This window comes from Calypte anna, chromosome 8 (genome assembly GCF_003957555.1).
Source record: "Calypte anna isolate BGI_N300 chromosome 8, bCalAnn1_v1.p, whole genome shotgun sequence".
Classification (NCBI taxonomy): domain Eukaryota; kingdom Metazoa; phylum Chordata; class Aves; order Apodiformes; family Trochilidae; genus Calypte; species Calypte anna.
In genome coordinates, this window is record NC_044254.1 from 18,594,361 (window position 1) to 18,607,350 (window position 12,990).

At 37.0% G+C, this 12,990-nt stretch overlaps 1 protein-coding gene across 1 annotated transcript in view; it reads left to right on the top strand.

The window, feature by feature from the left end:
- Nucleotides 1–11,529, top strand: part of ADGRL4 (adhesion G protein-coupled receptor L4) — a 73,118-nt gene extending 61,589 nt beyond the window's left edge. Inside the window, exons 14-16 of the mRNA XM_030455451.1 lie at nucleotides 7,592–7,683; nucleotides 9,269–9,437; nucleotides 9,881–11,529. Coding sequence (XP_030311311.1) covers nucleotides 7,592–7,683; nucleotides 9,269–9,437; nucleotides 9,881–9,943 — 324 coding nt within the window. The 3' untranslated portion in view covers nucleotides 9,944–11,529. The remainder of the gene's footprint in view (nucleotides 1–7,591; nucleotides 7,684–9,268; nucleotides 9,438–9,880) is intronic.
- Nucleotides 11,530–12,990: the final 1,461 nt, after the last annotated feature.

Sequence of the window (12,990 nt, forward strand, 5' to 3'; positions counted from 1 at the left end):
TCAGCAGGAGTGAAGCAAGCAGCCACAGCAGGTGAGGGAGTGCAAGTGGATGCCAAAGGAAGAGCACCCACAGGTCCCAGCTGGCTGTGGAGGTTTTCTGAGGTATCCCACAGCTTGGTGCAGGTCAGTGTCCCAGACATCAATCTTTCCTAACAAGATCTGGATCTAGTTGGGCTAATGTTTATGGCTGAGGTCAGATGCAGCTGTATTGATTCATCTCTCCTGCCCTTGGCTGCAGAACTGAGGCTAAATAAAAATACATAAGTCAGTATGAGTTTGCTTTGCAGTCTAATAAGAAACAGCATTGAATCCAGAAGTCTGACAATCATCAGAGTCTACTCTGATGGAAGATACAGAAACCCTATCTATCTATCTATCTGTCTGTCTGTCTGTCCATTTACAGTTTGCTATACCTGATCCAAAAATATAAAGGATATTCAGTTTAAATCTTATCTTGATGTGTGTTAAAAGAACAACTCTGACATATGGATATATAAAGAGCAACCTAATTTGGCCATGTTTTAATGTTTAAACCAAGTGAAATTACTACCCTCATAGAATCATGAAATTCTAATTCTGCATTATTGGAAATATTTCACAAAAAATATAGCTTAAAGAGGGTCTGCTAATGGTTTTTTTACATTTTCTATTCCCAGATAAGACTGCTGTTGTATACCTACAGCATTCAAGAAAGTATATTCACTGGGGACATGCTAATGAGAGAAATCAGTCAGGAGACAAACCCAGACTGTTTGACTGTCAGCTTGTGTCCAATTTTATGCAATTAATATGGCATTCATTTTCATTTTGAAGCTTAAACTGTTGTATTGTTAATGGCTTAATTCTGTTCTCCTCTGACTGAAATAACGATGACCCACTGAATGTTGTCATTTTACCCAGCTATTAGCCATACAGCTAAAGAAACAAAATGTATTGCTCTCTGTGGCAGAATTCAGACCATCACAACCTCATTAATTCAAACACTTATAATGAGGGTCATTGTAAAGACTGATACAGATACAGCCGCTCTGAACTTCAGACATTTTTTGAAGGAGTCAGATTCAATATGATATATGTAAAAAATTCAAGTACATGCCTAAGAGAGCAGCAGGAGAATTTTCTCATTCTTTTTTGTGAGATCTGACATCAGCATATAGATGGTTTCATCAATTATTGAGACAGAGACTAAGAAAGGAAAAGGGAATGATTTGGGGGGGGTTCATTTTTGAAGTTTGAATATGAAGTGCTCAGACTGAATCGGAACTAGTTTGTCTGAATCTTTAGACTTAGCTGCCTCTTTCTTAAGCCTTTTCTTTTTTGTTGCACAGAGAATCTTAAAAGGATGGTATTTGAAGTGCTTTAATAATTTTTGAAAGGCTGAAGTGTATAATTTACAGAAGGATATAATATATTAAATTAGCAATCCCTTTTTGATTCTTTAAATACATTTGTATCAGAAATAGCCTCAAAAACCTCTGTCTCATACTAAACAATTACTGCACTGTTAAAAAAAAAAAAAAAAAAAAGAATCTTAGGCTAGGATGAAGGAGATCAGTGTCTCCCTTCTCCAGTGAATATAATTTATATGTCATGGAACAGATCCAGCAGGGCTGATGGAGCAATAGCAATGGATATCTAGTACAGAGCCAGGAGAAAATAAGGGTCATGGCCTAATCTGAATAGTAAGAACAACAGAAAGTTATGGATAAATGCCCTGTCCACAGGGATTTTTATTGTTCAGGAGTTTCAATCAGAAAAGCTATAGACAGGAAGCCTTTCCTGGTGAAAGTAGAGTCTAAAACAGTGACTGTCTTTTAGTTTTAATGAACTGACATTTTTCAACAAAAAAAACGTTGGACAAAATTTTCCTGAAGAATGCCTCTTGTCCTGATCTGTTTCGTGTTACCAGATGTCCAGTTGCTAACTGAGCTATCACCATGAAAGATGGACCATTTTCCTCTGAGCTTTCAAGTGCTCTTTTGTCTTCCTTTAAAAAAGGGAGGGGAGAGGAAGAAAAAAAGATTTCTTAGTTGCAAAATTTGACAGCTGTCAGATACCTTGATGGGGCAAAATGATGATACATCACTTCACTCAGTATCTTACAATTTAATTGTAATTAATTATGAGAGAAACTACAACTCTTCAACATGAGTGCAAATATTTTTATTTGCAAGCAGATGTTTTGCATGCTTTATTAAATTTTGTGTATTTCATACCATTCAGTGCTCAACTAAAAATAATTATAATTCTGTACCTACACAGAGAGTGCTTCATGCAGTGTGAATCCCTAACATCGTATTTACTGGAGGATAGACCATTATGTTACTCTTCCAGTATCCTAGTGTGTGTATATATATATATATATATTCCAGTATTTTAATACACACATTTAACAGTGGAAATAAGGACCTATTTTAAAATAGCAGTTGCTAAGCAATGTGCTATTAGCAGAACTCCAACAGCTTGGAATATTTAGCATTTTAGGACCTTCATACTTATTTTGATATTATTACATGGTTTTCAAGATACAGTTAGTAATCAACAGGAAGTTTGTAATTTGCTTAAACAGTAGATGAGGTTGTTTCTCATTGACTTTCTCAGTCTCCATCTTGGGAAAAAGAACTGAGGAAATATTATGTCTTGATATGCATACAACTCTTCTGTTGTGGATGGGTGATATTCTCCTGCTGTGGTCCCACAGCTGCAGGGAGTACCAGTCAAAGCAGCAGCGTCTTGCAGTACCCATGTCCACTGCTGGGAAGTTTTCCTTCATTACAAAAACCTATGCAGGAATACTCTGTTTAGTTAGCCCTGGTAGTATTGAGACAGAGGGAGGAAGGCATCTGCAAAGAGATTTACAGAGCCATCAGAGCTCTAGGTGGAAGTATGTTAACCACCACCACACCCATCCTATCCTAAAATACATATGTGATGGATTGAACAGAGCTCCCCAGGCTAATTCATTTGGCAAAACCTCCTTGTTGTTGACAAGATGATAAGGAAACAACTGCGAAATTTCTTTTAATTTGCAGTTGCTTTTTCCCCCCTGTGAATTTATTTACAAGAAGAAATTACCCAGACTGATGCTGTGGAACAAGTCTGACCCTAGAACTTGTACCACACAAGACAGCTCTGAAGTCTTCTTTGCTTGCCTGCTTCATCTTACCCACCAACATCAGTTGTGAATATGGGAACTGTATCATGAAGATCCCCAAAACTCAACTGCAGGGAATTTTCGTTGTCCTTCCCTAAATCACAGTGTGCATCCATAAAACATGGATGTTTCTGCTAATCCGCAGAGTGAAACCCACAGCAGTATCCACTGTTGCCTGTATATCCCTTGAGGCAGCCACTTGCTACCATGTGCAGAGGTAAAGCTGTGACAATACTGGAGGCAATTGGAGTCTGGTGTTTAACAGGAGTTTTGCTATTGATTTAATGGAGCCAGAAGTCACTCCAAAGTCCTAAATCCTTGTGATCCTTCACACAGATGATCACCCCGAGAGAGATGTTCCAAACACTTACCATCCTCCCTTTAAGCTCAGTCATGGATGTACAGTAAAACCTTGCTCATTCAGATATGTGGCTCCTTGGAGATTATCCTGTGTTACATGCATACATAAGGCCTGTATCAACAAAGCCCTAGTTTCATGGGATCCTAATAATTACCCTTATTTAATGCCTATTTGACATAAACATAGCTTAAGTTTCCTACCATTTGCTCATAAATATACCTCGTTTTAGAATTTAAGAAAGCTAGAAATACTTTTACAAATACCTTTAAGGAGAAATGATTCCCTGAAGATGGTATGAGTGGAGGCTGTTCTTATATCAACCTTGTCTTTGATTAACCACTTAAAAAAAAAAAAAAAAAAAAAAGAGGAATAGATTAATTATTAAAATTAGTCCTGTAGTGCACCTGAGCACTCTGAGTGAAATCTGATTTCCATTCAGGGATGTGGGGGGGCTGAGGATGCTCAGCACCTCACTGAACTGGGTTTGCAGGGAGAAAGTCAGAGGTTTCCTTTGCAAAATAATAAGTACTGAGTGCACTGTTTGCCCAGTAGTGATTTGTTAAATAAAATAAAATAAAATTTTAAAAAAATAAAAAGTTCTGGGCTTGGAATCAATGCAATTCCCCTTTACCCTATTAGACTTGCCGAGAAGCCCCTCTCAGGACATACAGCAGTTTCTCTGACTGCTGAGCCATGTAATAACACTGAAAACAAGGACAGAAGAACTTAACCATGTCACACTGTAATGTCGTTATTCACGTGAAAAAACTGTGGCCATGGGTTTGCCCAAAGCTGAGGAGTAGCTCTGCTCATTATACAGGTAACTTCTCCCCAAAGCCGGCGTGTGGCAGCAGCAGTCCCCAGGCTGGCCCTCTCCACATCTCCGCAAAGCCTGTCCTCATCTTGCTTTCACACTTGCCTGCACATCTTGCTCCACTCCAGCTTGCTGCCTCTCCAGAGACAACGTGCCTTATGTTTGCCATTTCATTCTCATTCACCTTGCCTGTCACCTTAAGGCAGCCTTAATTATAACATCCAAGGTTTATTCAACAAGATATGAATATTGTGTTTTAATTACAAAAATGAAAACTCAGGATTACAACCAAAGTAACCAAAGTAACCAAACAACCAAAGTAATAAAACACAGTATTTGGCTATAACTAGCAGCTGAAGTTCCTCAGTTTGTCTGATCTGGAATATCTGGAGATCCAGGCTTCCTTGTGCCTCTTTATATTTTGTGTGCGTTTCACAGCCTAATGCTTCCATTTGTGTTCATTTGAAACTCAGTTTTTAACACAATTTCAAATGTATTTGGTCAGGTTTTTTGGGTGATTTGACTTCCTATCTCATTTGTTGAAATACAAATGCCTCTTTGGGGATATCAGTTATGGAAATGTTGTTTCTCTTTAAGTCCTACTCAGTCCTTCTCAGTATTCCTACTCAGTCCAACTGCCCAACATAAATTTTTAATTCACATTTCCCAGAAATGGGGCTACAACTGTGTTCATAGTAAAAAAAGAGATATCAATTCAAAGCAGAATATACTAAGCTTAAGATACCTGTTAGATTATCAGTTTTCTCTAAAGGTCACACTTGATACATCATCAACATTCCTCCCATGAGTTCCTGTTCTTGTTTTCCCTCAATTTTTGCTGTATTTTTCTGTCACAAAACAGCTACAACTACCTTGTTGTCACCTAGTCTGTCCCCAGTAGGACAAAATGCCATGCCAGAGGGCTCTAACTTAGGTTGGAAAAAAAAAAAAAAATGAAATTGGTATGTTGCCTAAAGCTACTGTTTTGAGACTGTGCAAAGGCAGACTATGCACTTTCATATAGATATTTTTTATTAATGGAGTGCTTCAAAATGGGGAAAAAAACAACTTAAGACTTTAATAAATCTTGGACATGACGGGGTATTTTAGAAGTTAAGCTCACCCTCATTTCCCTGTAACATTACCTCCTGCAAGGCTACCTGAGACATATTGTACAATAATTGTGTTCTGGCAGCTGACTCCAAGAAGCCGGTGTTAACCTCTCCCGCTCCCCCAGTACATACAGATTATTCCCATTAGAATGGATTGATGAATGGAAAGGTCATAGTTAATGGGTATTACTTTAATTCAGAAGGCCAAATCCTATTATCCTATGCAACAGACAGTGTAAATAATATTTGTGTTGAGGAGCCCCCCTAGGACAAAGAGAAAAGGATTCTGCTGACATAACGCTCCACATCTGCCCATTGCCCACCCCATCCTTGCTCAGCAAAACCTCTCTAGTTCTGCAGGTGGTCTGTGTGGCCAAAGAATGAAGAGGTTTGACCCACAGAGCTTCTCACAGAGCCTAATAGGAAGATTCTCATTGACATTAGGGATCTTGGTGATGGGCAGGCAGAGAGGAAGGTTAGTCATGTGGTTTGTGATTGCATCTTGATAAGAGTTTCTGAAGGAGGAGCAGAGTGGATTCTCCACACTCATGGTACTTTGATCACATTTCACTCTGCCTTTTTCAGATTAATAAGTACATTAGGTTGGTTATGCAGATTACAATGTGTTCACTAAGTTATTTGATATGTTATCCACCAACAAATATAAGATAAAAAGTAAATCTGCATATAATTACCTACAACTGCTGACTGACTTATAATTAACTTTGAAAAATTGCTGGTTTAGGAGATATTATAGATTACAATTTTAAATATAAGGAGCTTCAGAATAGCTCTCACGATCAGCACAAGTACAAGGTATTCAGTGAAAGATTAATTCCCTAAACTGCTAATCAGCTCTATCTCCTGTCTTATCAAATTGTAAATACATTATGCTGTATTAAAGTATGAGCGTGCAGCTAATTAAAGCAGAGGCTGCATTTAGTATCAGATACCCCCCCCCCAACAGAACAAAAATGTTTTAAGGGCAAACATAAAAAGTGTTAACAAATGCAAGTGATACTTTTTAAAGTGATGCTGTGCTCCTACAGCAGCCTTCTGTTTTCATTTTGGAAGATTTTTTTATTATTTTTTTTTAAAGAAAAAAGATGGAGGGAGGAAAACCACACAGTCTTTCTGGACAAACAGGCTGGGCAAGACATTAATTCTATTCAGTCTACAGATGGGAGCCCACAGGAACCAACCAAGGGATTAGATATAAGGATCTACAAATAGTATCTGGATTACATCCAGCTATTGGTTCATTTACAAATATTTTTAATAGAGTCTGATGTTAAATGCTGCAAAGCAATATAAGAATTTCTTCAAAAAGCAAGAGAGCAAACCCATCCACATTGTTAAAGGAAAGCAGTATAAATTTAAATCAAAGATCAGTGAAGCCTAGCCAAGCAAACAGAGGTTTAGAACTGTAATTGAGCATCATTTGCAAAACTGCTTTTTTTTAGTTGCTTTTTTCTGTTTCAAACTCAAATAAAGTGATGCCATTATAAACAAGGCAGGAAAAAAGACACACTGTAATTATTCACCTATGAAACAAACATCAGCTATAAAAGAGAATACTCAGCACAGTTAGTATTTTAAAAATTCTTTGTGTAAACCTTGACATTTTTTGTCACTCGAAAGTTTTCACACCCCAAAGACTACAGATTATATGATGCTATTAATGTTACTCAGCAGCAAAAGATATACATTTTGTCAAGGTCTAGACAGTACAGTACAATAAAAAATTTGGGATGGGGAAGCACATCTTGGGCTTTCTCTTTTCTCTTTATTTTTTTTATCTCTTTTTTTCTCTTTTCTTAACATTTCTACTTAGAGGGAAAAAATCTCAGCAGGAAATCGAAGAGATTTACCAATAAAATCAATAAACATTTGAAGACTGTTGGTAGTGATACTGTTGAGATAAGGTAGGGTTACAGCCCTATTTGATCAGTGTTTATTACAGGGCTCATATTTTTTCAATAGAAGTGGATCAGAAAAGTGTGGGGTATTTTCCCCTGCCAGCAGTGGATTCTATAGGTTTCATATACACAGAAACTTTATCTGGCTTGGTTCATTTAAATGTGTAACAGTTATTGAAATTCACAAGCATCCTGGTTTGAACTAAAAGTTCCTTTCTTCACTCCCCTCAGGTTAATTTGCTGGCTTTCGGAGTGATTATTTATAAAGTATTTCGACACACTGCAATGTTAAAGCCAGAAGTTAGTTGTTATGAAAATATAAGGTAAGTTTGCCATTTAGTACAAATTCTACTTCATGTAAGTTTAGATACAGCTAGAGATGAAAATGAGTATTCAAAAATTACAATTCAATCTTCTGGAGGATTTGTAGAAAAATAAAGATTTTCTTTTCTGTTATCCCTGTATATAGATTCAAAGGTAGATTTTGTGATCTTCATTCCCATTGAGCAATGCCTTATACAGTAGCACAGGATTTTATGAGAGGTGTATGAGGAATACAATGAGTGGCCTGTATCAACCAGAGGGTAAAGCCTGATGGCAAGGTTACAGAAGCAATTGTCCCTTTTTCTTAAGTACTTTCCACATCTTCTATGCAAGCCAAACCAGATTTCAAAACTTATGCCTGAATTGGGATCAAAATATTTGCCTTGAAGTAACAAGTAATACAGTGATAAGAGAATCAAGCCATTCATGTTATTTGGAAGCCTTCTACAGTAGGACATTGTACTTCTGTGGCATGAGGGGGTGGGGAAGGTTCTCTCCAGGATTTTTACTTTGCATGCTGCTATGATTTTTCCATCAACTCACTCTCTTTAAAACTGATTTATAGGGACCTTGAAAACCGTTTGCACAGGAAAAGCTGAAGTGTACTACAGGGAACATTGAAAACAACTTACTGTTTGTGTTGCTTAGGAACACTCCTGCAGTTTCAATGCATTGCACTAGATTTATAGCTAGGATTTAGCAATTGTTTGATTGATTACTTTCTCTTATTCCTCACCCTTCATAGCTTCATGTGGTGAGCTGGTTTTAATGAAGTTGAAAATTATTCATTTTCAGGGGAACAGTGCTAAAAATGTCTGTTGTTCAAAGGAAGTCCTGCAATGACTGGGCTGCGAATGAATAAGAAAGTAATCAGTAGCTTCATTTCCAAGATAACACACTGTAATTTGCTCAAGTCTGTGAGGAGGGCTGTAGAGTATGTTAAAAAAGAAACCAAAAAAATATAGCCAATCAGTTACTATAATTTTAAAGCATCAATATGCTGACCCAGGAACTGTCTGAGAGTACTTGTGTTCTAAAAACAAAAATATTTTTTCTAAAAGAGAAAGAATGAAAGAAAGAAAGTCTAGTTTTATGACTGGCACCATCTTCTGCAGTGAATCTGAGAGGCAGCCTGGGATCCCTTTGATGTCATGCACATATATTGACCTGAGAGCATAGTGTACATTTTTCTAGGTTATTTTTTGAGGACGATAAGGGGGAGGAGGAAAAGTGAGGGAATGCTTCATAACAGACATATGTTTCTCCTTGGGGAATTACGCTAACAGTAGATTTAAATCGAATCATATGGTGTGGCAGTACACCAGAGAAAACATATCTGAAGATTAAAGAAGCCAGTGTTTTAAGGCCCTCCAGTTTTACTCCTTTGCTATTCTGCAGTGATTATTCGATCTCAGTCATGCCACAGTGCTACAGCACACCCTAAAGAGCAGCCCATGTATTTGCACCTCCCAGGCCTTTGCAGCCGTGAAAAAATTGCCCTGGCAGCATTAACCACCCAGAAGAGTGGAGGAAGGGAAGTAGTAAAGGCCCACATGTTGTTTGCAATGTTTCCTTCCTGTCCAGATCCTGTGCCCGAGGTGCTCTTGCTCTCCTGTTTCTTCTTGGGGCTACCTGGATCTTCGGGGTCCTCCACGTTGTCCAGGGATCCGTGGTTACTGCTTATCTTTTTACAATCTTCAATGCATTCCAGGGGATGTTCATCTTCATATTTCTTTGTGTGTTGTCCAGGAAGGTAAGTGCCCCACTCCCTGTGGGAAGCAACTCAGGCAGTCTCACATACCTACAGGAAGGTGCCCAGCCCTGCAGTAGAGCTGCAGATGTAAATGGGTTTTTTTTCAGAGAAAGAGGGAAAATCCTTGTGCCACTGATGGGGGAGGGAAAGGAAAAGGGCAGATTTGGCTGTTGCCTTCACCAGAGACAGAATGCCCACCCAAATTTTGCCTTCTCACATATTTCCTCTCAGTTTTAACCTGCTGAAATTATGCAATTTATGCAATAAGATTCTCTGCCAGTCTTTCCAGTTAACTGCAGGATTCACCCACATTATCCACAGATTGTACTTTCCTCAGTATTCTGCCCCTTCTTAAAACATGTAGTGACAGGAGCCATACAAAATTAATTAAAATACATATAGACTTATTAATAAATTGCATTTTTAAATGCTTTTTTTTTCAGATTCAGGAGGAGTATTATAGATTGTTCAAAAATGTTCCCTGTTGTTCTGGCTGCTTGAGATAAATGGAAGGAAAATGTGCATGACAGTCTTATTGGAAGAAGGGAGTAACCAGGGCAATGTGGTTATGGATATTACAGAAAAATATGGTATTGTGAAAGTATGAAATGACCCAGTGACCAAGCATATCTCTTAATTGATTTACTGACTGGTTTTGTACATATGTGTGCATTCATGCAGAGCATTTATATTATTCTGTATACAAACAGTATACAAACCAACTGATTATTGCAAAACAAATACTGATGAAGATCAGGGAGAGAAGCAAATTTCTAAAGAAGCTCGAGACTTTTCATGACTTGGATTTTGTTTCTAATATTAGAAATATCTGCAACTCCTGAAAGCAAGATACTAAAACCAACTGGCACAGCAGATTTTACAAGTTGCTTTGCTAGTGGAAACATGTTCACTGTCTTTTTGTAGTAATGAGCTTCTTACATAAAGTTGTATGTGACCATCTGCAGGGAATGGGTTCCATTAAAAAGCCAGTAGATTAAGATCTGCTCAGACTTTTGAAAACATTTCTTTTAATTTAAAGTAGATTTAAAAAGGAATTTGTTTAATGTTATTTGCTTATCACTCTGAAATATATATTTGTATATTAATCATTTTTTTATTTTTATAACTTCTAATGAACTGTTTAGATCTAAAGAGCTGAGGTCAGATCTGATACAAGACTGATGGGACACTTATTTTATAAGTGAAAGATTATTTTGTGAATACTCTGAAAACGATCTGGTTCTTGTTTTATTTAATTGCCAAAATACTGAGATCTACTAAGCTGGCACTATGATTTTGGAGGCTGTGGGAGGATGATGCTTTCACAACTTTGTAACTTGGTAGAGTTATTTGGAATCCAAACCTTGAAGGATCAAAATAAAAGTAAATTAGTAGAAATCACCCATGCAGATGTCATATTCGTCCATACCATGTAAAATTTCAATTACAGAAATTTTCTGTTCATGGCATCTTTAAGTCAAGCAATTGTCCTCTGAGGCTTCTGGTTTTGAAAAACTTAGCCTGTGTTTAACCATAGGAGCCATCCATGGATCTCCTGAAATCAGAGGCAGTACTTGAGGTGTAAGTTTTGCTGAATCAGCTCATAGACACGGTCAGGTCATCAGCATTTCCACCTTTGCCATCTTAATTATTTTAAAAGAATGCTTTTACCTTTTAGTTTTACCTTTTTAGCTCCTAGCTTATGTGAAGTGCTGAGCATTCCTCAGTCCACATTGCCTTCTCAGGAAGTGTCTAGGATCTCAGATGAAGCCCAGTATTTTTACCAGTGAAACACTGTAAATATGTAGGTTTTGATAAATCCCACTGTTCTGTTGTCTGTTAAAATAAAGCACCACTCTGGAATTTTATTTATATTAAAGGAAACTTTTTTGGTAATGGTCAAATTTATTTGTTTTTTATCTTTCAAATACACAAGGCTTTCATTGTATGCACTGCAATGACATGCTTCTTAAAGTATATTACATGATGCTGTCAAAATTTTGAAAACCACAAGAGGAATCTTTTTTTTCTGAAAAAAAAAAAAATCTTTTGGTCTTTGGAGTGTAAAATATGTGAATAAACTGAAGTACTTAACTTTCACATTTTGACACTTTTCCCTTCCTTTAAATAAAAACAGTGGTAAAAGTTCTCATGGTTATATATTATTTACCCTGAATTGTTTCCTTTGCTGTTGTATATGTTTTTCCAGGTTTCAGGAGATGCAGATTCATATTACTTACAAGATTTTTTACAAGGATATCTGTTGATACATCATTTTTTATCTCCTGCAGAAATATAACTTATGGAAAGTCTGTCCGGACAGAGATGCATCTCCAGTAAATATATATAATATATGTTATATACCAGTAAATATATAATGACTTCAGCTTTATCAGTGAGATTGAAAAAGTTCCTTGGGAAGAAAATATATCATAAAGTGTTTACATAACAATAGTCTTTTTAAGGAAAGGACATCTTTTATAGGAAAACAGTGGTATGCAGTCTCTGGGTCAAATCTTCATTGAAACTCTGTTTTCCTTACATGCAAGGATGAGTTTTCATCTTTTAATACAACACAGAAGGAGCAGAAAAAATTGCTTAGATTCATTGCCTCAGAGCCTGAAGGATATTGCAATTGTCCTCCTGAATGCATTAAGAAATATGAGAAATAAACATGGTTCTTTGTTGCTGCCCTTAGTAATATGAGCCACCGCCCAGCAGAGAGAGAGGAGGAGAGATAATGGACAGAAACTGAAAAAAAAAGAGAGCTTTCAGCAAGATAGGAGGAAAAAACTTTTTTACTATGAGGATAGTCAAAGTACAAGCTTTGGTGGTTTTTAAGACTGGATAAAGCCCCCAGCAACCTGATCTCATACCTGACCCTAATTTGGTATGAAATATATATGAAATATGTATGAAATATCAAATCAGAAAAATAGGTTGGGCATTAGTTAAATTTTTGTTAAGCAAACTTGCACTCAGGTACCATGCATCAGCTGAAAAAACTTTTTCCAAAAATAAAGTTTTGTGACATATTTCTCAGATCAACTGCTAACTAGTTGACTGGTTTGAAAAATGAAAAACTGTTCAGCAGCTTTTCAGACTACACGCCTTTGAGAGGTTTATGACATCTCCAGGTGGGCCCAACAGGCAAAAGATAAAAAATCCAATGATTGACAAGACAGATAAGAAGTAAAATATTAAGGTTTCACTCTGAACCAGGTGCTTGCTGAAGAGAGAAATCATTTCCATTAAACCAATCAAAGAGAAATTTGTGTTCAGTGTTGCATTTAAAGGTGTGCTTCAGAATATAATAAATAAGGTCTAGATTAAGAAAGGCTGCTTTATTCTGAAATAATTATTTCCTTAAAGAACTGAAAATATCTCTCAAAGAAAGCACAGCATTTAGTAGTTAATTATCATCACAGCCTTGGGGAGGCTCAGTCTGCCAGAGCTGTGCTGATGAACAAATCATCTGTGCTCTTTACCTACTGGGATGAAGCAGGTAGGCACTGAAAATACAAGAGATACCGTTCAAATTTATTTCAGACTT